Consider the following 23622-nt stretch of genomic DNA (forward strand, 5'->3'; position numbering starts at 1 on the left):
TTCTTTTGCATATTCAAACTTGGGTTGACGTTATCAGGTTTGCAAGTTGCAACATTTTCTTGCTGACTGGTCTGAGAACTTCCTTCACAGGGTTGTTTCTACAAACATGGACCTAACCTAATCATCCACGGTAGAAAATGGTTGAAACCTTGTGGGATGATAGGTTAGACATTGTACATAGAGTTTTTTCTTTGTTTTGCATTTTTGTGTTTGGTTACCTTGCCATGGAATGATGCCCTAGGCTGACTGCTGGGAGTAAGTGAGCCAGGACGGTTTAGAAAAGTTGTTGCAAAGCACGCCCATGACAAGTTGGGTCAAACCAATCAAGTGTCCAGAAGCCCTAGGATGTTACCTTGAATGTGCAAGTGGAATGGAAGATTGATTTGAGGTTTGAAGAGTTCTAGGAGTTTTTCAATGCTGACTGGACTGGAGGCCTAAAACATAAGCTAGAAACAAGGGCTTAAGGGTGAATAGGGTTATGGGTGTTTTGAAGCTCTAAAAATTTGGAATCTTGGAGTGCTAGGAGGTAGCTTTCAGATTCCTAAGGTTGTTCATGGGGTTGTTTGGAAGAATTTGAAGTAAGGGTGTAAAACAGGGTTTCTAGACCTAGAAGCTAATAGGCCTAATTAGCCCTATATGAAGAAATTGAGTTTTCTTTGGTTGTTGTTGTGACCAGAAGTATTGAATGAAGTCAGGAAGGTTATGGAGGGTATCTACAACATCAGTAGACTCCAAGGAAGTGGAAGAACAAGATCCTAAGCGAGGGTTAGGGTTCTAAGGGAAAGAAGGACTAGTAGGACTAGTGCCTTAGAAGGGGGATTGATTAAGTCTACACCAAACCAACTACACCTAGGAGGCAAGTTGGGGGAAGAGTCTTGGAGGCTGGGGGAAGAGTCTTGGAGGCTTGGATTGGTGGAAAGGACAAGAAACAAGAAACATTGGATGTTTCAAGATTAGAACCTTAATTAAGAGTGGTTATTGGATAGAATCCTAGGCCCTCTGCATCACCTATCCCCCTGTCCACCAGGGCGGTGTAACTATGTGCGAAATCAACTTGAGAAATGCAAACGTAAGGCCCGCCACGATAAACAGAAAAAGACATTTACCATTGAGCTTATCCACGGTCACAAACTGACACAAAAGGAACCTTGCACTCCATTGTATGATCTTTCACAATCTTAGCATACATACGGTTTTGATCAAAAGATTATAAGACTTTGTGATATTTTGTTCTAGTGTTGGTGGATCATAAAATGCACATCAACCATACCCAAACAACATCATGAACAAAGACATCTTGACAATCATGTGGTAGGTGCTATTGTTACACTACTCACCCAAATGCAGCCATTTGATCCAATCTTTTTTTATACTGACACATAATTCTGCACACAACCCTCAACCCACTTGCTTACTGTCTCTACTTGGCCATTAGTTTGCGACTGACAGCTATTGCTAGGAGTGAGCTCAATACAACTCAACCTAATGAGTTCCTGTTAAAATAATCTAAGGAACTTACTATCCATGTCACTCACAATGTAATAACACCCCAAAGAAAGTAATATCAAAAATCTAGATTGTATATTCAATATACCAAGTGGTACAACCTGTGTCACAAGGTTCGCCGAATTTTCGGCTTGAAATTCGAAATTTGGCAAACCCTAAAAAAGAATTTTAAAAATCAAAAAATTCGCCTCAAGTTCGTACGGCTATTATTTTGTTGTCGTTTTGCATAAATATTATTTTATTCTGGGCTGTTTTAGGGTTTTCGACTTTAAAAAATTATAAAAAAAGGCTTTCCGTCATTGCAAATTATTGGGTTTGGTGTTCACTGTCTGAGGCTTCTAAGGCTATCATTTGAGCGCTGAAGCTGAAATGCCCGCTGGTCATCTATTGTAGAGGCTGAAACGCCTGTTTGTAACTGCTGCTGGGGCTGGAAAATCTGTCTGCAGGCTGGACGCTCGAGTGCAGGCTAGACGCTAGAGTGACTGGTTCAACCTCACGTGAACGGCAGAGCTCACCCGAATGGCAGAGGGAGGAGGGAGGCTCACGTGGACGGCAAAGGTCTCAGGTAGGCACTGAAAATCATTCACCATTGTTCATTCCTTCCTGCGTCTACATTTGTTTTGTAAAGTTTTATAAATGTTATAACATTATAATGTTTTAAAATTATGTTTTAAAATTTTTGTTTATTATTATTATTGTTATTAACTTATTGTTATAACTTTTAAAATTTGTTTATTTTAAAAAGTTTTTAAAATATTATAATACATAAAGAGTTATAAGCTATAAATATTAAGATTTTTAAAAAATAGAATATTTTAATAAAAAAATATTAGGTTATTTTAATATAAAATATTAAGATTTTAATCATCAAATAATATTAGATTTGTATTTTAATATAAATATAACAATATTTATCATAAAACAATAATAAACAATAGAATTTTATATATATTAAATTATTATATAAATTTTTAAATTAAAATATTATATTAATATTCGTAAGCTTTTAATATTTCCTTTGCGTAATTATTTAACTTTGTATGTATTATTTATTTAAAGTGCAAAATAGTTTGACTTAATATCATTATTTGTTATTAATAATAAATATTATTAATTTATTTATACTGTACTTTTTATTTATTATTTATTATTTGTATATAAAATAAAAAGCTAATGTATATTAAAACATTAAAAAAGTATTATGTATTTACTTTATATTTTAAAACAAATAGATTTTACTTAGTTTTTAAGTTTAATATTTTTTAATTTTAGAATATTTTAATTTTTTTATAAGAGTTTAAAAGGGTTATTTTAGTATCTAGTTAATTAAAATAAAGTTTAGTATTTATTCATGTTTCATTACAGAGTTTGAAATAATTATTTCTTATATTTCCTTTTCACGTTTTCAAGAAAATATTGATTGTTTTTTAATATTAATTTTCTTTTGCATCATGCAGGCTGTAATTGAATGGCTCCGAAAAAATCAAAGTCTGAAGTATGGAAATATGTGACAAAAGATGGTGCTAAACTCTATTGTACTAATTGTACGAAAGATTTTACAGGAAGTCTAACAAGGGCAGGAGACCACTTACTTGGTATCAGTGGGGGTACAGGAGGAGGTGTTAGAGCATGTCCAAAAGTGACTGATGCAATGGTAGCTGATATAGAGAGAGAACTAACCCTTTTGAGTGAAGCTGACCGAAAAAAGATACAGAAAAAACAAAGAATTCAAGATGATGTGTCTAGGTTCACATCTGTGTCGTCCTCTAGTTTTCTCAAGTCTACATCCATAGGTTCAATGAAACAGAGTGGAACATTAAATAGCTTTTGGAAACCAATAGAGAGACAAGAGGTTGATGATGCATGGGCTCCATCTTCAGAAGCTTTGAGAACAACTCTTTTAGAGAGGTCCAAAGGCAGAGTGACAAGAAAGTTAGATGTGATCAAAGCCTCTTGGAAGGCAACAGGTTGTACTGTATTGAGTGATGGGTGGTCAGATATATGTCAGAGGCCTTTGATTAATGTTTTGTTGGCTTCTCCTGAAGGAGTTGTGTTCTTGAATGTGATTGACACGAGCGATCAAAAGAAAACTTCAGCATATATTTTCTAGATATTAGAAGAAGCTATTATTGAAGTGGGGGTAGAAAATGTGGTTCAGGTGGTTACTGATAGTGCAGCGAATTGTGTGGGAGCTGAGAAGCTGATTGTAGAGAAGTACTCATAGATTTATTGGAGCCCATGTGCAGCCCATTGTTTGGATTTGTTGCTTCGTGACTTGGCCAAGTTCCCATGGATACATGAAGCAATTTATAGAGGGAGATCAGTTGCAAATTTCATTAGAAACCATCGTCTCACCTTGAGTCTTTACAGGAAACATGCATCGAGAGAGTTGTTGAGGCCTTGTGACACAAGGTTTGCTTCATTCTATATCACATTGAGGAGAGTAATTGAAGAAAAGGCAGCTTTGAGATTTGTGATTTGTTCTAATGAGTGGGAAGGTTCAGCACTTTCTAAAAGTGCTAAGGGGAAGAACATAGAGCAAATCATTTTAAACAGCAATTTTTGGGAAAGTGGATCAAAGGTTTTGAACATATGTGGTCCAATTGTTGAGGTTCTTCGTATGGTGGATGGTGACGCTCCTTGCCTTGGCATGCTTTATGAAAGTATGGACCGTTGTAAAGAATCCATTCAGAGAGCATTGAAGAATGTGGAAGCAGACTACATGGAGATATGGGAGGCAGTTGATTTCAGGTGGAAAATGATGCACACACCTCTACATGCAGCAGCTTGCTATTTGGAGCCCAAGTTATTTCGTATTGATAGACAAAGTGACAGTGAAATTATGGTAGGGCTTTATGATGCCATTAGCAAGTATGAGCCGGATCAAAACACTGCAGCTTTGATCAGGGACCAATGTTGGAGATACAAGAATGCAGAAGGGATGTTTGGAATGCAAGCAGCACAATATGACATGGCACGAGCTGACGTAACTGGGTCTAGATGGTGGATGAGCTATGGGGCACAAACTCTTGAACTACAGCGCTTTGCTATTAGAGTATTGAGTCAGGGAGCAAGTTCATCAGCATGTGAGAGGAATTGGAGTTGTTTTGACCACATTCATTCTAAAAAGAGGAACAAGCTGCTGTCCGGAAAGTTGGGAGATCTTGTCTATGTTCGTAGCAATTTGAAATTGCTCATGAACCAATCAGCAAAGGACTCCACATCTTCCTCACAAAAAGGAATTTTAGAAGACATGGCAACTAGACCTCTAGAGGAACCAGACTTCTTGGATGATGAGCTAAGTAGTAACACTGATGATGATTCTAGAGTAGATCAGCCAAGTGCTCTCGATAACCTGGAGCTTTTTTGAAGTTTAATAGTATTGACTTTTGACTATAATATTTTGACAAGAACTATCTTCGTACTTTTGCTAATTTTGAGCTATTTGAAGTTCTAAACTTTGAAGTTTGAAGTATAAAACGCTGATCTATCTTTTGGATAGTAAAAGAACTTTGTAATCATGATTTCACATGTTTCTTATGGGTTATATCTTATAAATGTGATATCTTTTGTTGTAATGATTTCAAATCTATTTTGTAATCTCAAACTATTATGATTATATATTGGATATATTGTTAGACATGAAGAGATGTTTTCTATTGTAGTTATGAATTGAAAAGTTCCTTGCATTAAACTCAAACATATAATAATAATGATAAATAACATATTTTTTGGACAATTACATGAGGCGAATTTAATGTCAAATTTTTTTTCAAGTTTTTTGACTTGTCGAACTTCATCCGAACTTCATCCTTGTCGAACTCGAACTCGAACTCGAACCTTGTGACTTAGGGTACAACTAATTGGTATCAGCAATAGAAGTCATTCAAGTTAAAACTATAGACCCTATATACCCTCAAACACCAAGCCCAGCAGTCCCATGCTAAGCATATATGTAAATGCAGCAATAAGAAACATGGCCAAGGATGAAACTGTTTGACTAGTACAACTATGCTGCTACAGCAATGTGACTGCGGTACAGCCAGGCATTAGTATACAGCGTAGGTATCTTCTCAACTCCCAAGAGCACCAATGCATAGATCGGATAAAGGAGTCGAATTCTATCTTTGATAAATAAATCAAAGTTGTATTCAATGCACATTTGGTAGCTGCACCAAGCAGCCTACTATGTTGAATTACTAAGGTAAAAGTCTGGTCCAATATGAAAATAATCTTGTGTATGATGCCAAAGCAAGTCTATTTTGGTCGATTAGCATTTGTTTCAACAATTAGTGTAGGCTTTTGTGGGTCAAAAGGCGTAATGTTGAAAAAGTTGCAGACATCTTTACTAGAGCCTTTTCACAAGAAAAGTTCATTGAATTCAGAGATATTCTATGTTTGAGAGAAGTTATCAGAAGGGGGAGTGTCAGAGTCAAAACACCTTTATTTGTTAGTGTCCACAATTCAACACTAGGGAGAAATGTTTGTGCTTAGATATTGTGATCACCACCACTAATGGCCAACATTTTCCATCAAGGGACCCTGTTATTATAATTATCATTTGATATTTTCCAATAATTCAGCATTTTTATCCAATTATAATGTACCTAATTTGTGATGAGAACACTCTCTCTACATATGGTATGCCTCCATCTGTGTTATCAGGTTTTATTCTTGGGCTTAGTTGAATATCTGGATACCTAGCTCCAGAACTTCTGACTTTATTATTTGTTCTTATTGTTGCGTGGAGCAATTTCCATTGATCAAAAATCAAAAAGCCATTTTTTTCTGAAATATATGAGTGTTGAGCGAATGCACTCCAAATTCACATCTTATCTTAGAAGGTTACCTGTTGAATTGGTTGCTTGTAGTCATTAGGATTAATAAATTCAGTAATGCCAAATGCCTTTCCTGCACAAATGAAATAATGCCGAGTGCAGACTCAGAATCTATATCTTTCCTGAATTTCAAACTAACAATCATATTGAAATAAGACAGAAAACAAGAACATTAGAATAATGTATGACAGAAGACCTTACCCCTTCCATACTTCTCAGGGTTTATATCAACACCAATTATTCGAGATGCCCCTCTTAATTTTGCACCTTGAGCCACCTGTTTGTTCAAACAAGAATACAGCATTCAAGTATTTAATGGCCAAAACGGGAATGTACTAAAATAGCCTTACAATTTTAGAATGTTTTTATTTGGATTCAAATAAATTTCACAGCCTTTGTATCTGGGTTCTCCGTAGTTTGCACTTACAGATAAGCCTACAGTTCCAAGGCCAAAAATTACAATAGTTGATCCTGCCTCAATATTAGCTACTTTCCAGGCTGCTCCAAATCCTATAGAAAACATGAACTCACTTATAAAATATGATGATATGCAGTGCAAAGATTCAGAAAAGGATGTTTACAATTTTCAGAGCCATGATTACATTTTAAAGCCATAGACAATGAACTATTCAATTTCCAAGTCAGTTTTTTTAATTTCTTTTGACAAGCCCCATCCAAGTATTGCCTTCTTAGTTCTTATTTTTGTCTCAATTACACTTCTTTAAACATTTTTTATCTAATACAGCAATACGTTTCCCAAAAGACATTTTATAGTTTTCTGCAAGCAAATCATTTCAAAATAAATTAATCTTCAGTGTCTTACTGTGAATGATAGTAAAATTGGGAGCAAATGCCAAAATTAGAAAATAAAAATCACAACTAAGCCTAAGTGATTAAAAATTCTTAGACCCTCATAGTATAAAACAAAGAAATGAGTAGGCTTTCCGACGATCTATATGTGATATGCTAGATCATATCCAAGGTTGCAACCTGAGCTTCCCTGAGCAGAGTTAAAAGACAAAAAATTTAAATGCACATTAGAAAGATACTAGAAAAACAAGAAAATAAGAGTACAAGACACTATAGATTGACAAAAGTCATTGTCATAGTTGAACAATAAAATTCATTTAGTAGTGATACAAATTTCTGCATGCAATCGAATCCAATGAAAGGTAAATATTTCTGCCATAACATAAACTGATAAAGTTAATAATTTATTATATACCTACTTTCATAAAGGGCCACATAAGTTGTTAAAATATGGAATACTTATTTCAATGACAAGATTTTACTGGCCCAGAGCTTATGATATCATAAGTATTAATCACAATCTAGTAAAAATTATAGTGCAATATCTTTAAAAGAATACCAGACTATCTCAAGGAGAGAATTTAATCTGTTTGTTTGAGGACTGTATCTAAGCAGCCATCCTGTTTACAACATGCTTTGCACTTGCATTGATAAGATTCCATATTCAGAGTTCCATCATCCTTAATTCCAGATACATATTTTTGTCAACTTATTACTAAAGGATTCATCAGTTCGTACCTGTTGCAACACCACAGCCAAGCACACATATTTTTCCCAAGGGAACATCTAAGCTCAGTTTAACAATGCACCCAGAGTGCACAACGGTGTACTCGCTAAAGCTCGAAACTGCACAAAAGTGATAAATAGGCTTGCCATTTATAGAAAACCGGGTTTTCTGATCACTGTGCATGACACCTTTTCTTTCCATTCTTAAAGTTTCACACATGTTGCTTTTATCAGATTTACAATGAGTACACTCCTTGCATTCCCCAGTAAAAACGGTAAGCACATGATCACCCTCATGTAGATCAATTACATCTTCTCCAACACTTTCAACGATCCTGCATTCCAATTCATGGTTAGAACTTAAAAACAGATATATTGGATATTCGAATTACTAAACAGTGTCAATAAGAAGAAAACAAGCCCATGATCAAAAAGAATATATGAGTAGGGTCCGATTAGCTAACCCTGTTGCCTCATGGCCAAAGATGCGTGGGAAGATTGGAATGTGCCCCTAAAAAAAATAAGGAAAATTAGCCCTCAGAACAGCATGCAGGGAGAGTATCAGAAATATAAAACACCTTTCCTGCTTGGACCTTCATGAATATAGTTAATACTATGAACAATGTCATTTGACAACTGACTTTAGCAATAAGTCCAATGGATTATAATGCCAAGTTTATACTCAGACTCAGACAATTAATTATACAGCATGGCACATCAAAATAGAAAAGTGTGCTCATACACCAACCCATAGACTTCAAGGTACATATCTTCTGGCCAAATTTATCATTCATATTGACCTTTGTATTTTCATGAGATAATTCAAATATTTACTGGAGAATGCGGAGGAGTTGAGTTCAGGTCAGATGATATACAAAATCAAAGATCATGGGGATTAGAAGTCCAGTATTGCAATTATAATTTGTTTTCCATGTTCGAAGAAATCCTTCTATTGATAAATGTAGTTTTCAGATAGTCTTTATTTCTGCACTCATCGTGTGACTAGCATCTATACACTGACATTGACTTAAGAGCATACTAAATATTTCTTCTATGATTCTTGATTGTTTGACTCATGCTTAAATATACAGAATTATAAAAATTAGAACCTTTCTGCTCGAAAACCAGAACAGATAAAATGGAAAACAAATACATGATGTTGTCCTACATTTTGTCACCACAAAATGTTGGTAACAGCATGAAACTTTTTCAAGCTACTTTTGCATTTCTCTAAGCTTGAATTTGATATTTAATTGTCTAAAGTTGATCGATTGATCCATTTCAATTCAAATATCAAATTGTTTTATTGAAGGCCTTCGTCAAGTCTTTTTCATTATGCTTTCTATCGAGCCTTTGCTTGATTTTTGAAGCCTTTATCGTTCATTCTTTGCTTTTGAGTTTGTGTTTCCTTGTTTTTAGTCCTTTTGTTTTGCTCATGTCATGTCTTTTGTTTTTCCTTTCAATTCGGTCTAACTTAAAAGTCAATCAGAGTTGTCAATCAAGAGTTATGGCCGTTTTAGTGCCTCAAAAGTGGACATTTTAGGTGCAATATCATGAATTAAAAATATGATGTTATATTTTCAAATTGACATTCACTTTTTGGAAAATATAACTTATATTCACTTTTTGTTATATTTTTAAGTTACTTTAATTCTAAATTTATAACTTAAAATGACTATAGTGCACTTTATGTTATAATTTTAAGTTGAGTTACTTTTTAATTTTTCACTTAAAGTAACTATATAACTATATAGTTTCAATTTAATTTTTGGTTCTAAAAATCATATGTTTATTTAAATGTTACTTTAAAATGATGTTTACATATTATATTTCATAATATGATAAATAAATATTGTTTATGACCCATTTTGTAACATTTTTATAATTTTAAGTGAAATAAATGACTTATAGTCTTCATAAGTGGACATTTTATATACAATAGCATGTAAAATCCATCAAAAGTGGACATTTTACATATCACTACATATAAAGTTTACTTTGGTGGACCTTTTTGATGTCATTACATTAAAAGTTCATCGTAAGTGGACCTTTTTGATGCTATGACATGAAAAGTGAAATTTTTGTCTAAAAATCTAAAAGGTGAGTTACATTTTAAACTATGCATCCTCCTCCAAAAGGTCTGATTTTACCTATAAGCATGTTTTAAAATATGTAATGGCACCCAAAAAGTGCATTTTTGAAGGGATGCATATTTTGAAATGTGTATGTGACCCAAAAAGGTCCGATTTTGGAGGAAAACATGTTTTTAAAATATACATTGAGCTTCGAAAGGTCCGTTTTTGAAGAAAACATGCTTTTGCTCTCCAAAAACCCGATTTTGGTCATAACTTGAGATTTTCTCAATGGATTTGCATGGGATTTGTTCCATTGGAGACGTTTTGGATGGCAATGATTTCTCTTGCTTCTAAAATGGATTCATTTACCTCAAAAACATTTTTGAAAGCTTCATAATGGATCACGTTTTTGAAGAAATTTGCAAAAAAAATCATTTTAATGTATTTTTTCCTCCTAACTAAATCGATTTGGCATATTTTGAGGATTACATTGCATTGTAGTTCACGTTTTGGTGTTTAATGATCAAAACATTTTGATCTTGCAACATAAAAAACGTTTTCGCTAAAAACGTCTTGCAAGCATGAACATTCAAAAACATTGGAATATGGAGCATGAATAGGGCACATTTTGGCCTCTCTTAACAACTTCTTCTTATTTGCTGCCCTCTCCCATTTGAATTGGTTGAGTTGGAAAAAGTCTAAGTCAAATATTGGAGCATTTTTTCCCTTCATTTTTTGCACATGTAAGTAGACTCTTTCTTTCTTGCTTTAAATTCATGCTTATCTTACTGATTTTATGTAATATCCTGCTCCGGATATTTTTCTAAAATCTGTGATATAACTTACAATTTTAGATCCAAACAATAAACCAGCATTTTATACAAATTGCAAAACTTTAACTGATTTATAACCAGCAGATATACATACAAGAAAACCCAGAAAATATGTTTATTTCCTCTAATATTCAAAAGTACACATTTAAACCAGCAATTAACACAAATAGTCGCCAAATAACGTTATTGTATTATACATCAGCAATACAATAACATGCAACAATTCATAATATCCAATCTTACAAACAGAAATAACAGTCAAATTGGCAATATAGATTAAACCTGTAGGAAGGCTAGGTTTTCGTCAAACCTCCAAAGTTTCTTCAAGGGTTTGTGTCCTAGAAGAAATAACCAGCAACTGTTTCCAACTCCCAGATTAATGTTTGAGACTGCCCACCGTTTTTTTCCTTGATGCGTGACCTACTAGAATGCTGACTGTAGTGTTGAAGTGGGAATTTCGTCAAACAATTCTGAAGCGTCCCAATAATGATTTGATAATACAGGAAACAACTTCACAGAACCTAATATCATTATGCATTAATTAAGATTTTCTTCCAACACAAACATACAATCAGATTCCTTTCCATCAGCAGATTGTGCAGACTTAAAACGATAATGTAGTGTACTCTACTGGAGTGCAACAATATTACCATGTAACCGAAACTTCTTCAAACATAATACAGCATCAACTATTTTACTGATTTGTAATTTACTACCAAGGTAAAGTTTACTGAAACACTAAGACTAAATCTTCCACAGCTCGGTGCTAGAGTGTAAAATCTCAGAGTTCCTTATTACTGGCTTACAACCGGTTCAAGAAATTAATGACCCCTTAACTATATTCATGAGGAGATGGTACAGTTCAAAATGATCTTCCAATAAGCAAATAACAGAGAGAATACAATGGATATACACTAACCTGTCACCAAGAGCGTTTGTTTCCTAACATCTTTAGAAACCCGACTGTATAATAACTGGCGGCTAGCAGTATATCAAACTTCACGTGTTCAAAGACGAACAAAATGGGTTAATATGGGGTGATCCTCAGTCAATCTTCTTCTACTGTACGTTTTATACAAGCATAACCTGCATATCCTCTTGTACCATAAACAGTATTTGCTCAATCCCGTGCAGGGATAATGCCGTTGAAAACCTCTGACCCGTGGAGAGTATCACCCGAGTTGCAACATCTGAAGCTTTCACGAGTAGTGCCAAGCTCACCCGCAAATACACATCCCAGTGGTTTTGTCGTGACCTTGCTGTAGATTCTGTGGCCACTTACTGTAATAATCTCAGCCCACATTTGAATGGAAATCCTGTGAGTCAAGAGCGTTTAACCTATTTAGACACCATCATTTCCTTGCACCTGACCACGGAAGTCACTAACTGTTGCCAGCTGACAACTGGAGTCTAAATCCCGTCGTGACTTTATCTCAGCCCGTGTACCTAGCATGGCCCTTTCCTCTCGTCAAAACACAACTCCTTGCTGTGTGGACGTGAAATCCCGACTACCTCAGCCTGTCACGGTTCACCACACTCTCCCTGTCAAACACTGTTAATGTCCACTGAGCCAAGACTAGGAAGGGTTTGCGTTTTGCTCACAACTCACAGTCAAAACAACACCTATGATGAATGTTCTTTTACGCTGACAACCTCCTTCTATGCGGGATACCTACTACCTGTGTCGGCTTGCAATGTAGATGCCGCTCACAAACTTCTGGATGCACCTACAGCTTCCACAGTCAAAAATATGACTTCCAACTGGCTCTCAACTTGAGTGTAGTCCTGGTTTTCCAAAATCACCAAAGTGAGCATGTCAATATGTATTATAAACAGCAACCCCAAATCCGAGATTCAAAACACTAAAACCAGAACCCACCCTCTCATGTGATGCATAAACACTGGAAATAAATCTTACCACGTTGAACAAATGATATATTAGCTATTCCTTGAGCCATTTTCACAACCCGATAGAAGATACCAGCTATTAATATTTGCTATCTAGACACCTACGATTTAATCAATAGTATTCAACAATATCTCTTGCACAAACCAAACTACACTTACCTCACTTACTTCATTTTAAAAAAAACCGTGTCTTAATGACTTGCCAACTTTTCTATTCTGAACTGATTTTTAATTTCCATCTCCTAATGGACATCTGAAGTTTCATTTTGTTGAACTATGTCTTTCCTATTAATATTTGCTTTCGACCTTTCAAATATGATCCTTTTGTTTAAGAATAACCTTGACTATCACCTAGATTCTCTTCACCATGAACAGAATTACACTGAATCTCTTGTTGCAATTGTATAGAGCTGAGTTACTGTGATTCGGAAACCCAATGTTTGTACTTGAAAAATCTAAGAAATAATTTGTAAAAACAACAATAATCTACTCTTAGATACTATTTCACAGGCTAGCAGGAAAACTAGCTCTGATACCACTGTAATATCCCGTTCCGGATTTTTTTCTAAAACCTGTGATATAACTTACAATTTTAGATCCGAACGGTAAACCAGCATTTGATACAAATTTTAGAACTTTAACTGATTTATAACTAGCAGATATACATACGAGAAAACCTAGAAAATCTGTTTATTTCCTCCAATGTTCAAAAGTACACATTTAAACCAGCAATTAACACAAGTAGTTGCCAAATAACATTACTGCATTATGCATCAGCAATACAATAACATGCAACAATTCAGAATATCCAATCTTACAAACAGAAATAATAGTCAGATTGACAATATAGATTAAACCTGTAGGAAGACTAGGTTTTTGTCCAACCTCCAAAGTTTCTTCAAGGGTTTACGTCCTAAAAGAAATAACCAGCAACTGTTTCCAGCTCCTAGTTTAATATTTATCTTCAATATTATAATCTTCATATCCTCTAAAGTGGAGCTTGTTGTACCTTTATTACTTTTCCCAATGAGATGCATGCTCATTCAAGCAATGTGGGATAAAACAACTTTTTTGTCCTTTAGTCACTTAAGTGAACATAGTACCTTTTTAAATAAAGTGACAATTTAAATGAACTTTAATAGTCACTTAATCAGTAAACCATATAGTCATCAGGCATTAAAATAATTGACCAAATGAACTCTAATGAGCATGTGCAATAGCTCATTGGAAAGCTCTTGGCAAGACGCTTCCAACCCAGCACTGAGGTATTGAAAATACTGAGCTTTGATTACTTACTAAAAATAGTAAGCATCTGGACACCCTGCCAAAATGGCTCTAATGGGTCTGGAACTGAAAATGTCTAGGGCAAATCTTGAACTGAACCCTGTACAAAACCTTTTCACCCCCGAAACCTAGGCGAAGTGAGCTGGCCACACAGAATTATAATGTCCCAGAAAAAGGGGACATTACATTTTATGCATGAAATTACTTGATGGTTGCCATTTGTGAAAATCTTTGCCATGGAAAGTGCATTTTTCCTTTAAATATGAAGTTTTTACTCATTTTCATGTTTTTGGTTCTTTCCCAAGTCTCAATTTCAAATTTGAGTTTTGAAGTGCATTGCATCTTGGCATATTTGAGTTATTTTCCGAAGGTACACTGCTTCTTTTGTGTTTTGTGTTTTGTGCTTGTTTCCCGATTTTTCTCCACTTGGAGAAATTACAAGTTCTTTCCCAAAAACTTGTTTTTGCTTCATTACATGCGAAAGCATCGTCATATTCCACTTTCCATTTTTCCATGTCACAACACGTCATCTCTCACTCAACGAAATGCAATTACATGTTTTTCATCCCATTCGCCATCCACATATGCATGTAATCCCACTTTTCACTTCCATTTTCACCCATCTTACTTTTTCGCTTCCATTCGCACGACATGATTAAACGAAATGTCTTACGTGTAATTGCATCCAAAAGGTCTGATTTTGATTAAAAGTCACATTTTGAAAAGTCAAAAAGATGTCATTTTGACCTCCCGTGTATTTTGACTTCTCCTTTTCACCTAAGGTGACTACAAAATTCATTATCTTACTTCCATTTTCCATTTCCATCCCTTCATATGCATTTGCGCTTTCGTGAGCAAATACATGTTTCCGCATCTTTCCATGCTTTCCATCTTGACCTTCATTCACACATACAGGTGAAGTGTATTCTTCACCCGCATCCGCATATCATTTCACCCTCCACCTCCCGCTACAAGTTGCATTTACATTTACTCATTTTTCATGCAATAATGCCTTGAAAACGCTAAGTCACTTTTGAAATCAGCAATTTTCATTTGCACAAATTACCATGCATTTCACTTTCACGCATTCTCATTCCATTCCATTTTCTCACTTTCATTATGCTTTTCATTCCATTGCATATGCTTATGCTTTCTCTTTGAAGTCACTTTGTCGGATTTGTGAAGTCTCCAATCCATTTTTGAATCTTCACTGCTGATCCGGAATTCACTTGTATGGAGATTCTTTCTGATGATGTATTTTTGTTTTGGGATTTTGTTGCAGCGCAAACACAAGACATGTCTTCGCCATCGAAATCCAAAGGTAAAATGAAATATCAATATGATAAAGAATTGGCTCATGTAGCTCCTTCAATCATATCTATTTTGGATAACATGTTGGACACAAAGATTGGTCATGTGGACGTGGCTAATTTTCTACAAAGAGTTGAAGCTCCGGCTAGTAATAAAATGAAGCGCATTAGGAGAAGCAACATTCACTTGGTATCTACGTTTCCTTTGGCATCTACAGAACCTGACTTCATTTATGGATGTGCACGGTGGTTTACTCCTAAGACGAAAACTATCAAAGATGCTAACAGCAAGGTTACCATTAGCCTAGATCCTGAGATTATAGAACAAATCTTCAAGGTTCCACATAAATCAGAATGTGCTGATTTGACTAAAGGATCATCATTGGCCAGTTGGAATGAGCAAAAGGGTAACTATCAGAAGTATGTCAACCTTTACTGGTTAGACAATAAAAGAAGCAATTTCTCCAAATGGCCAAAAACTGTTCATCGGGCAAATTTCAAACAAGAGTATAAGGATCTCATCATCCTTCTCAATCGGATTTGTGGCCTTAAAGATTCTACTGATTTTGAGCCATGGATGTATAAGTTCATGTTTCAAATTATGGAGGATAAAGAATACATCTTTTGGTGAGAACTCATCAGTATTGCGCTTTGCCAACAAATATGCAATGTGGGAAAATCAGTACCCTTCTACATGAATTTTTATCTGCTTTACATTGCTACTGCCATGGGATCTTTCTCTAGTCTTTCTACTAAAGGAGATCATCTTCAAGTTCCTATTTGGGATTACTATGACCAAATCACTTTGGCAAATAGTAAATTCCATTATAAAAGAGTCAAAGATGCCTTCTTTGGACATTTCTGGTGCTTGTTTGATAAGAAGTTGTCTATCAAAAGAGTATTTGATGTAGCATGGGAGAAAGTGAACTAATACGGCTGTGTTTTTCTTTAGTTTCCCACTTTCACATACTTGAGAGTTGGATATTTCAAAGGTGAGCCGTATACCTTACCTATTTTTCTTCAATTTCCCACTTTCACATACTTGAGAGTTGAATATTTCAAAGGTGAGCCGTATACCTTACCTAGGTATGCTATACATCAAATCATCCTGATGGAACTAGCTAGATAGCTCATGGACGTGGAGTGTGATCAGCATACTTTGCATAGGCCAAGTTTTGGCATTACCTCAGTGAAGCCTTTGGCTATTGGTAATTATTCAATCATTTTTGTGCCTAAAGCAAAGAATATGGAAGCAGAGTTACAGTTGATTGCCTTGAAGAAGTTCAAGACCAAATTTGATTTTGACTACTGAGAGATGAATTCTCAGATGAAAAGAGCTTACACTCATGTTCATAACATTGAAGACATCTGGATAGATATGAGGACAGAACTTGACATAATGAAGACGGATTATTGTAGATTAACCTTGCAACAGATAATTGATCTTAACATGTTGAAAATACCTTCAACTTTCCAAGTTGAAGATGATGGTGACATTCTTGATCCAGAGTTTCATCAAGTTGGCTTTGATAAGAAATGTCCTTTTCCTATCCAATGGCAACAAAAAGAAGGTACATCTATCATGAACAGATTTCAATCCATCTTAGTAAACACCAACAAATGGTTGAAAAGTAAAGGCCTTAAAAGAGTAAATCCTAAGATGGGCTTGGATTGTCGAAGTTTTGGTCCTCCTGGCAGGAAATCACAACTGGAGATTACAGGGAAAGATGGTGCCTCATCTTTTGATGCCAAGGGTTCCCTCAAATTCAAATTGAAGGGCAGAAAAGGAATAAAATTATCTCAAGTTCCTGAGCCAATTCAAGAATCAATAGCAAAATTAAAAGAAGAATTGGAAACAAAATCTGATAAAGGAGATTCAGATGAAGAGGAAATCATGATCATATCTCCTCCAAAGCCTGCACAAGCCTGTACATCTTCTATACATGAAGAACCATTTTTGCATGAGGTTGATGATGTGGATTCATTTTCCATTGTTTTAACTCCTTCCATTCCAGTCTCGGAGGTTAATATCATAGTTCTTCCTATTTCTTCTGCTGCTCCTCGCGTCCCTGCACATGAACAATATGATCACTTAACAGATGTGTTTAAAGATTTTCCTCCCCTTGCCAATGGTCAAGTTTCCCAACTTGATACATCTTTGACAGGATTTGAACTTTTCATAATGGAGTATTCTCAACATGTTCCTATGCCTTCAATGGTACAGACTAAATCTTGCTCAGTCACTATGGATATACAATCTGGATCAATGCTAATGGTCCCCATTGTGCCTACTTTTGCAAATGAAAATTTTACCCTGCCTGCATGGTTGAGTAAAATAACAACAAAGAGAAGGAAAGTAGTTGTTCCTCCTGACAATCTTCCTGTTAAGAAGGCTAAATCCAAATCTTTGAAAGATAAGATTGTTTCCGGAATTTTGGTTGATTATGATAGAACCATATTTGTTGAGATTGTTGAGCCCTTGGTAGATAAACTTGTTGAAAAACTTACTCGTTCTGACTACAAGTTTACTAATGTTGAAGTTGGAAAGCAATCATGTTTGGATTGTTTGCAAGATGCACAAGATGCACTGGCTAATGTATCAAAAAACAATCGTGAGCTTTGGGAAAAGAACCGGTTGAAACAGGAGATCTCTCATTTGAATGAGGTTATCCAGAAACAATCTTCTCAGAGTGTTGTTATGTCTCAAACATCTAAAGAGAGAAGATTGATTGAAGTTTTTAAGTCTTGGATACAGGAAATCATTTGTGAAGGAATTCGAGCCATCATAGAGACATTTGCAGTTCTTAGGCGTGTTAAAGAGATGAATGAAATGGAGCAAAACTTAATTTCTTCTTTGACTCAAGAAGTAGATAACTTGAAGGAAATCCTTCCTCATTGGGATAAAATGGAGAAATTCGATTTGAATGCCTTAGTTTCATGTGACATTCTTCCATCATGTGAAATGTTCTTTAGATTTCAAGGGCTCATTAGTTACAAGGAGGAGACATTAAGGAAGCTGATCAAAAAGTTGCAGGTGGCTTTTGGAGATTGTCAAGCAGTTGAAACAAGTGTTACTTGTGATTTGGAACAGATGGGATGTAATGTTACTGATGAATCTGGTAATCTTATTGCAGCAAAGATAATAAATTCAGATTATACCAACAAGATCAACGCTGATGTAGATTCTTAAGATTTTGGTTCACATACTATAAATAGATTTGTTTTGTATAAATCCTTGACAAAACATTTGTTAGATACTACGGCAACAAGTTCCAAAGTTGTGCATTTTCAGCTAGCCTTTGAGTTGGTGAAAGTTTATCGGTATCATTGTTTCCAGCTCTTGATAGAAGTGTAGTTAGAGATTCACCCTGCCCATTACTCGCTCCACAAGTAAGTGGATTCTTTTTTGAAAGTTAAGAAGAAAGAATATTGCTAACACCCTTTTAACAAAATCTCTCGACTTCTTGCTTACCTTGAGTTGATCCAAGGAATGGTGAGAAGGAGGAACCTTCCCTTTAAGGTAGGAGAAACTCTGTCTCACATATTGTGGCTGGTCATCCTATTTTGCGACAGGATTTTTACCCAAAACTATCGGTTGCAAAATATCCACCCAACAACAAGAACAAAAAAATCCTGAGTTGAAATCTAAGAATCTTTAAGTGTTTTTTATTTTCTCAATTGATAATGAAGCATGAAACTTCTATAAAACAGCTAAAATCCTAGAATTCAAAGAGAACTATATTGTACATCAAAAAGCATTTCCAAACAGCATGCAAAATCTTACAAATATTCTTGAGCTCAAGACCAATCTAAAAGCAGTATACATGTTGCAGTTGGCCATATATAGTCCTACAGAGTCCTGCTTAATATTTTTCACATCAAGAAAACAACGCCTTTCACTTGAGCCTCAAAGGCCAAAGTGTAACTGACCTAAAATTTCCTTTGGATCTCTAACTTCAACTAATTGTAATTGGCATATTCTTTCTGATAATTCACATTTAGTGAGCATCAATGCTAAACTAATGTTGCATAACTTATTTTCAAAATGCAAAACACCTTGGTGTAATGAGCCATGTTGGCTCACTCTCAATCTATGCGAAAGAATTTTATTTTTGAAAGTTTCAATTCGATTTTAATGCATGGAAATTTAAAATAATTACAATGCTCACACCCTTATTATTTTCTATATGAAGTTGCAGAAATTTACAATGCCAAACTTATGTTGCATAATTTATTTTCAAAATGCAAGCACCTGATTTATGACACCAATTAACTCTGCTCCTTCCCAGCCATTTATGATAGACCAGCAGATGTGACACTGCCCAGCACAATGGAATTCTAACCACCTAAAGAATAACGTTGATCCAAAGATAATTAAAGCTGTCTGATAGGAATCACAGCCCTCCCCAATTCACAGGCCGATATTCTTAAAGGACCCAATCTGCATTATTAAACTCCAATGCTGCCTCAGTTAATTGCAGTGATTTTGCTTCAAACCCCAACGTCCAATCACAAATAATTTCCAGAATTCCTCCTTAATCAATAACTTTAAATTCCAGCAGCTAATTTGAGCAAAATTCATTGACATAATGAAACCAATTCAAAGTGCAAAATTTGAAAAGATTTTACAATTCTTTCGGCATCAAATTTCTCAAAACCCTCGAGGCCAACTTCACAAAATGCCAGTGTAACCCTAGTACTAGGGTACATCAGGATAGGAGGACGTTGGGATGAGTTCCCAAGACAAGGAAAAATGGGCCTCATTTTCGAGACAGCGGGGGGATGGCAGGGGGACAGCAGCAAGTGGTGGATGGGGCAGGGAGGGTGGTTGTATAGCATACATATAGAACTTGAAACGCTAGTTATGAAATGATGTTTTAGTAGAACATACCAAATTAAAGTACTCAAACATAGAAAAACTGTAACATGAACTAGAACCATTGAAAATTCAACATAGTAACATATTACACACCCAATAGTAACATTCAAAAATCAAAATTCAAATGGAAATTCAAGTACTCATCCTAGTAGTGGCATGGTTGTGGAATGGCGGAGGTGGAGGTACTTGGGTACTCAAGTACCTAGTGCAAGGACGTCTCGAGGATGGGTACTTCAAGGTTTGGGAGGGGGGTGCAAATCCCCGTGTTACACTGCAAAATGCAAACAAAAGATATCCAAAAATTATTTCATTTGCAACAAGTCATTGCTTTTATAATAATAAAACAAATCTTCCTTATCACTCCAGCAATTAGCTTCATGAAGACTCTTTTCATGTAAATGCCCATTACTTGCCACATATTTGAATAATATAATTTATTAACTTCCTTTGTCTTCAAAAAACGATATTTTCATCAATATCATGATATTATGACACACAGAGTCATTGTTTCCTATGCCCAAAGTTTTAAACTTTATAACCTAGTTCTAACAAACATTGACCAATATTTAATACGTGCAAATATAGCAACCTCAGCTAATATTTAAATAATAATCATAACTAACCCATCTTGTGAAAATGACTGAAGAAGCATCAGAATCAAACCCTGATAGCATATGAGTGATCTTGATCAAGAAAGCTGATGAATGAACCTGACAGGATGACTTACTAAAAATAGACGCTCCCTCCAAGATTCTCGGAATCCAAACCAAAAGCCAAAAAAAAAAATTAAGAGCATCATTCAACTCCTCTAACTCATCTGAGCTATTGGAACCATCCAATGACTTACTAAAATAGTAAGTCCCATCAAATGGAGCCATAACCCTCAACAGGGTCCTCTAATCACCAATATTAGCCTACAAGGATCTATTAATAGGCTAAATCCATCCACTACCATGGTCATGCTAAAAAAGGAACATTACAATCCTCCCTCCCCAAGACTACTTGTCCTTAAGCAATCAAAGGAATCAATGAAACGCAATAATCCACCTGGATCCCAACGATAAATATGTATAATGTCTCTAGCGTCGCTTGCAAACTCTTGTGAAGGTAACGCTCCACAAAACTATCTTGAACATAATGTCACCATACCAACAATGGTGACTCAACCAATCTGTAGTATCAATCCTATCTCCACCTGGATCCTATTGATGTGAGTTTTTTCAAACTTCAACATGCAGAATCAAATACTTAAAGTTTCAGGTGAAACTCCAAAAATCCAGTCCTCTCTTGATATAAAGTCACTTCAAATGCTAATCCTATAAAGTAAGATCACAAGGTGACTTCAAGGTTCTTTTAGCATGGATACTTGCTTGGTGGAGATGATGTGATTTACTAGATCATCAAGCGAACTTACACTAGTTCACTCAAGATTTATCAACTTGACTCTAATGATTAGGCTTCACAATGTGTAATGAAAATGTGGTTTCTTCGTTTTTTACGCTGGCCTTCTTAACTTGCTTACTCCTAAGTTCCTAACTAGTACCTCTATTCCTAGGATCGAATGCAAGGAATTGTGGATGAATTGGACTCTACTAGATGGAGCTTAATCAGCGACTCAACTCACCTAGTGCAAACTTCTAAGGTATACTTGAACTGTTTTCATATTGGCATCCCCTCTTCAATCCATTCAAACTAATGCAAATCCAAGACTCAATACCAATTGAAGTTAAGTACCAATATTCATTGGTTAACCACATAAGGCACTCTTACAGTCCATAAGAAGCTAGTGGCCTGGATTCATTTGAGTCATGCAAGTAAACATCCACAACTACCTTCATTCTCTTAAACTAAATTACTTGAAGCAAATTCTACTCTACTTTGTCTTAACAATTTAGAATGGAAAAACAGCCTTGAAATGAAAATCTACTCTAAGGATGAAGATAGCCATGCAATAACACCAACTTGATCACAACTATCACCATGCAAAACACAACAATGACAAGTACAGCAATTTTGGCATTATTTTTGCAATAATTCTCCAACATCTCTTTACAAATAAGGGGAGCACTCCTTATATAGGGAGCTCAAATACAACCGATGGCCAAGATTGATTTGCAGTTAAGGGCCTAGATTAAGCCACGTAAGCCCTAATTAGTGTTTAATAACCTCCTACTACAAGCATTAAATGTTCACCCAATTACAATTAAGCACCATCATGTGGGCCAATGAAAAAGTAACATTGTCTCCTTGGACCAATGAAAAAATTCAAATCTGTAACAACTTGATTAGGATGAACGACACATGGACTAATGAGAAGAGAGTTCATTGTAGACAATGCCACCTCATCACCTTGGCAAATGAGTTCCCTATCCACATCCTCCTTCACATTCAATGAGCCTAGACACCATCTCAGCAAATCGTCTCAATATGACACTTGGCATGTTTTCGTTGATTGAGGATAGGCCCGCCACTTCAGCTAACTTATCCTTTTGAACATGATAAATACCCTTGCTTGCTAAGGACAGATCGTTTGTTACTCCTCTATTTGTGATGGTAATCCTCTCAATCACTTCATTTTCTTGAAATTTCTTCGTTTCGTTTGCCTTGGAGCCTCTTCTTGTCCTAGTCTCTTAAGTTCTTCCAAGGAATCAATTTTAGTCCAGCATTCCTTCAATACAAAATCTGTGTTGGTGTAGATGGCAGGTTCATGGACCACCACTGTCCTTATTTTATAAATTGCCCTTGGAAGTTTTGATCTCCTCTTTCATGTCTCGATCACCTTGGAGTTCTTATCCATCTTTGATTACAAACCGAATCTCATCCTTGGTTTGCTTCTCGAACTCATCATGGGAACATCATCTTTGTATTTGGTTCATCAAAGTCCTAGCCACCTCTCATCTCAACTTAAAGTTGTATCTTTTGAATGCCCTCAGCTCCTACTACACTTAGCCCTACAACAAAAGATATAACCATTAGTGCGTTCCACTCTCTAGTAAATCTAATATCAAAATCAGAGGTTAGTACAAGTCAAATCATTGGAAATCACAATCTCTATTATTCATATTAGACTTGAAAAATGAACTACTTGAGACTTATTGCATCCCATAAAGAATGATAAAATTAATCATAAGAAGCAGAATCACCCTTTTCTCTTAATATTTGAAACCTCTAACATGATTGGAATTGTCTGATATCAGCCTATAGGCTTGAACTGAATTGCCACTATGTGAAATTATAATAGTTTTTGGAACTGTAGCTAAACCAAGTTCACTGTTTGATGTCTCTCAGAAATCAAAATCAAAGTCCTGGAGCCTTAAACTGGAGTCATCTCGATGAAAATTTCCTACAATTGACTGTTGAGAGACTGAAATAAGTTGGTATGTTGCATCCAACACATAGTTTGCAGCCCATTCTCTTGATAAAAGTCACTGCCTCCTGGAGACGAATTTTGCT

General features: G+C 35.5%; 1 protein-coding gene across 2 annotated transcripts in view; it reads right to left on the bottom strand.

Annotated features, from left to right (window-relative positions):
- The window catches only part of LOC149547534 (alcohol dehydrogenase-like 6), a 116055-nt gene that overhangs the window by 46860 nt on the left and 45573 nt on the right, over positions 1-23622 (bottom strand). For both annotated transcript variants that reach the window (XM_089791690.1, XM_089791691.1), the window contains exons 3-7: positions 8345-8391; positions 7893-8215; positions 6772-6854; positions 6546-6621; positions 6356-6417 (exon numbers count right to left, since the gene is read on the bottom strand). In XM_089791690.1, the coding sequence (XP_089647816.1) occupies positions 6356-6417; positions 6546-6621; positions 6772-6854; positions 7893-8215; positions 8345-8391 (591 nt within the window). The remainder of the gene's footprint in view (positions 1-6355; positions 6418-6545; positions 6622-6771; positions 6855-7892; positions 8216-8344; positions 8392-23622) is intronic.

Source organism: Cupressus sempervirens, chromosome 7, assembly GCF_028749045.1.
Source record: "Cupressus sempervirens isolate cs-2001-9-10 chromosome 7, ASM2874904v1, whole genome shotgun sequence".
NCBI classification, from domain to species: domain Eukaryota; kingdom Viridiplantae; phylum Streptophyta; class Pinopsida; order Cupressales; family Cupressaceae; genus Cupressus; species Cupressus sempervirens.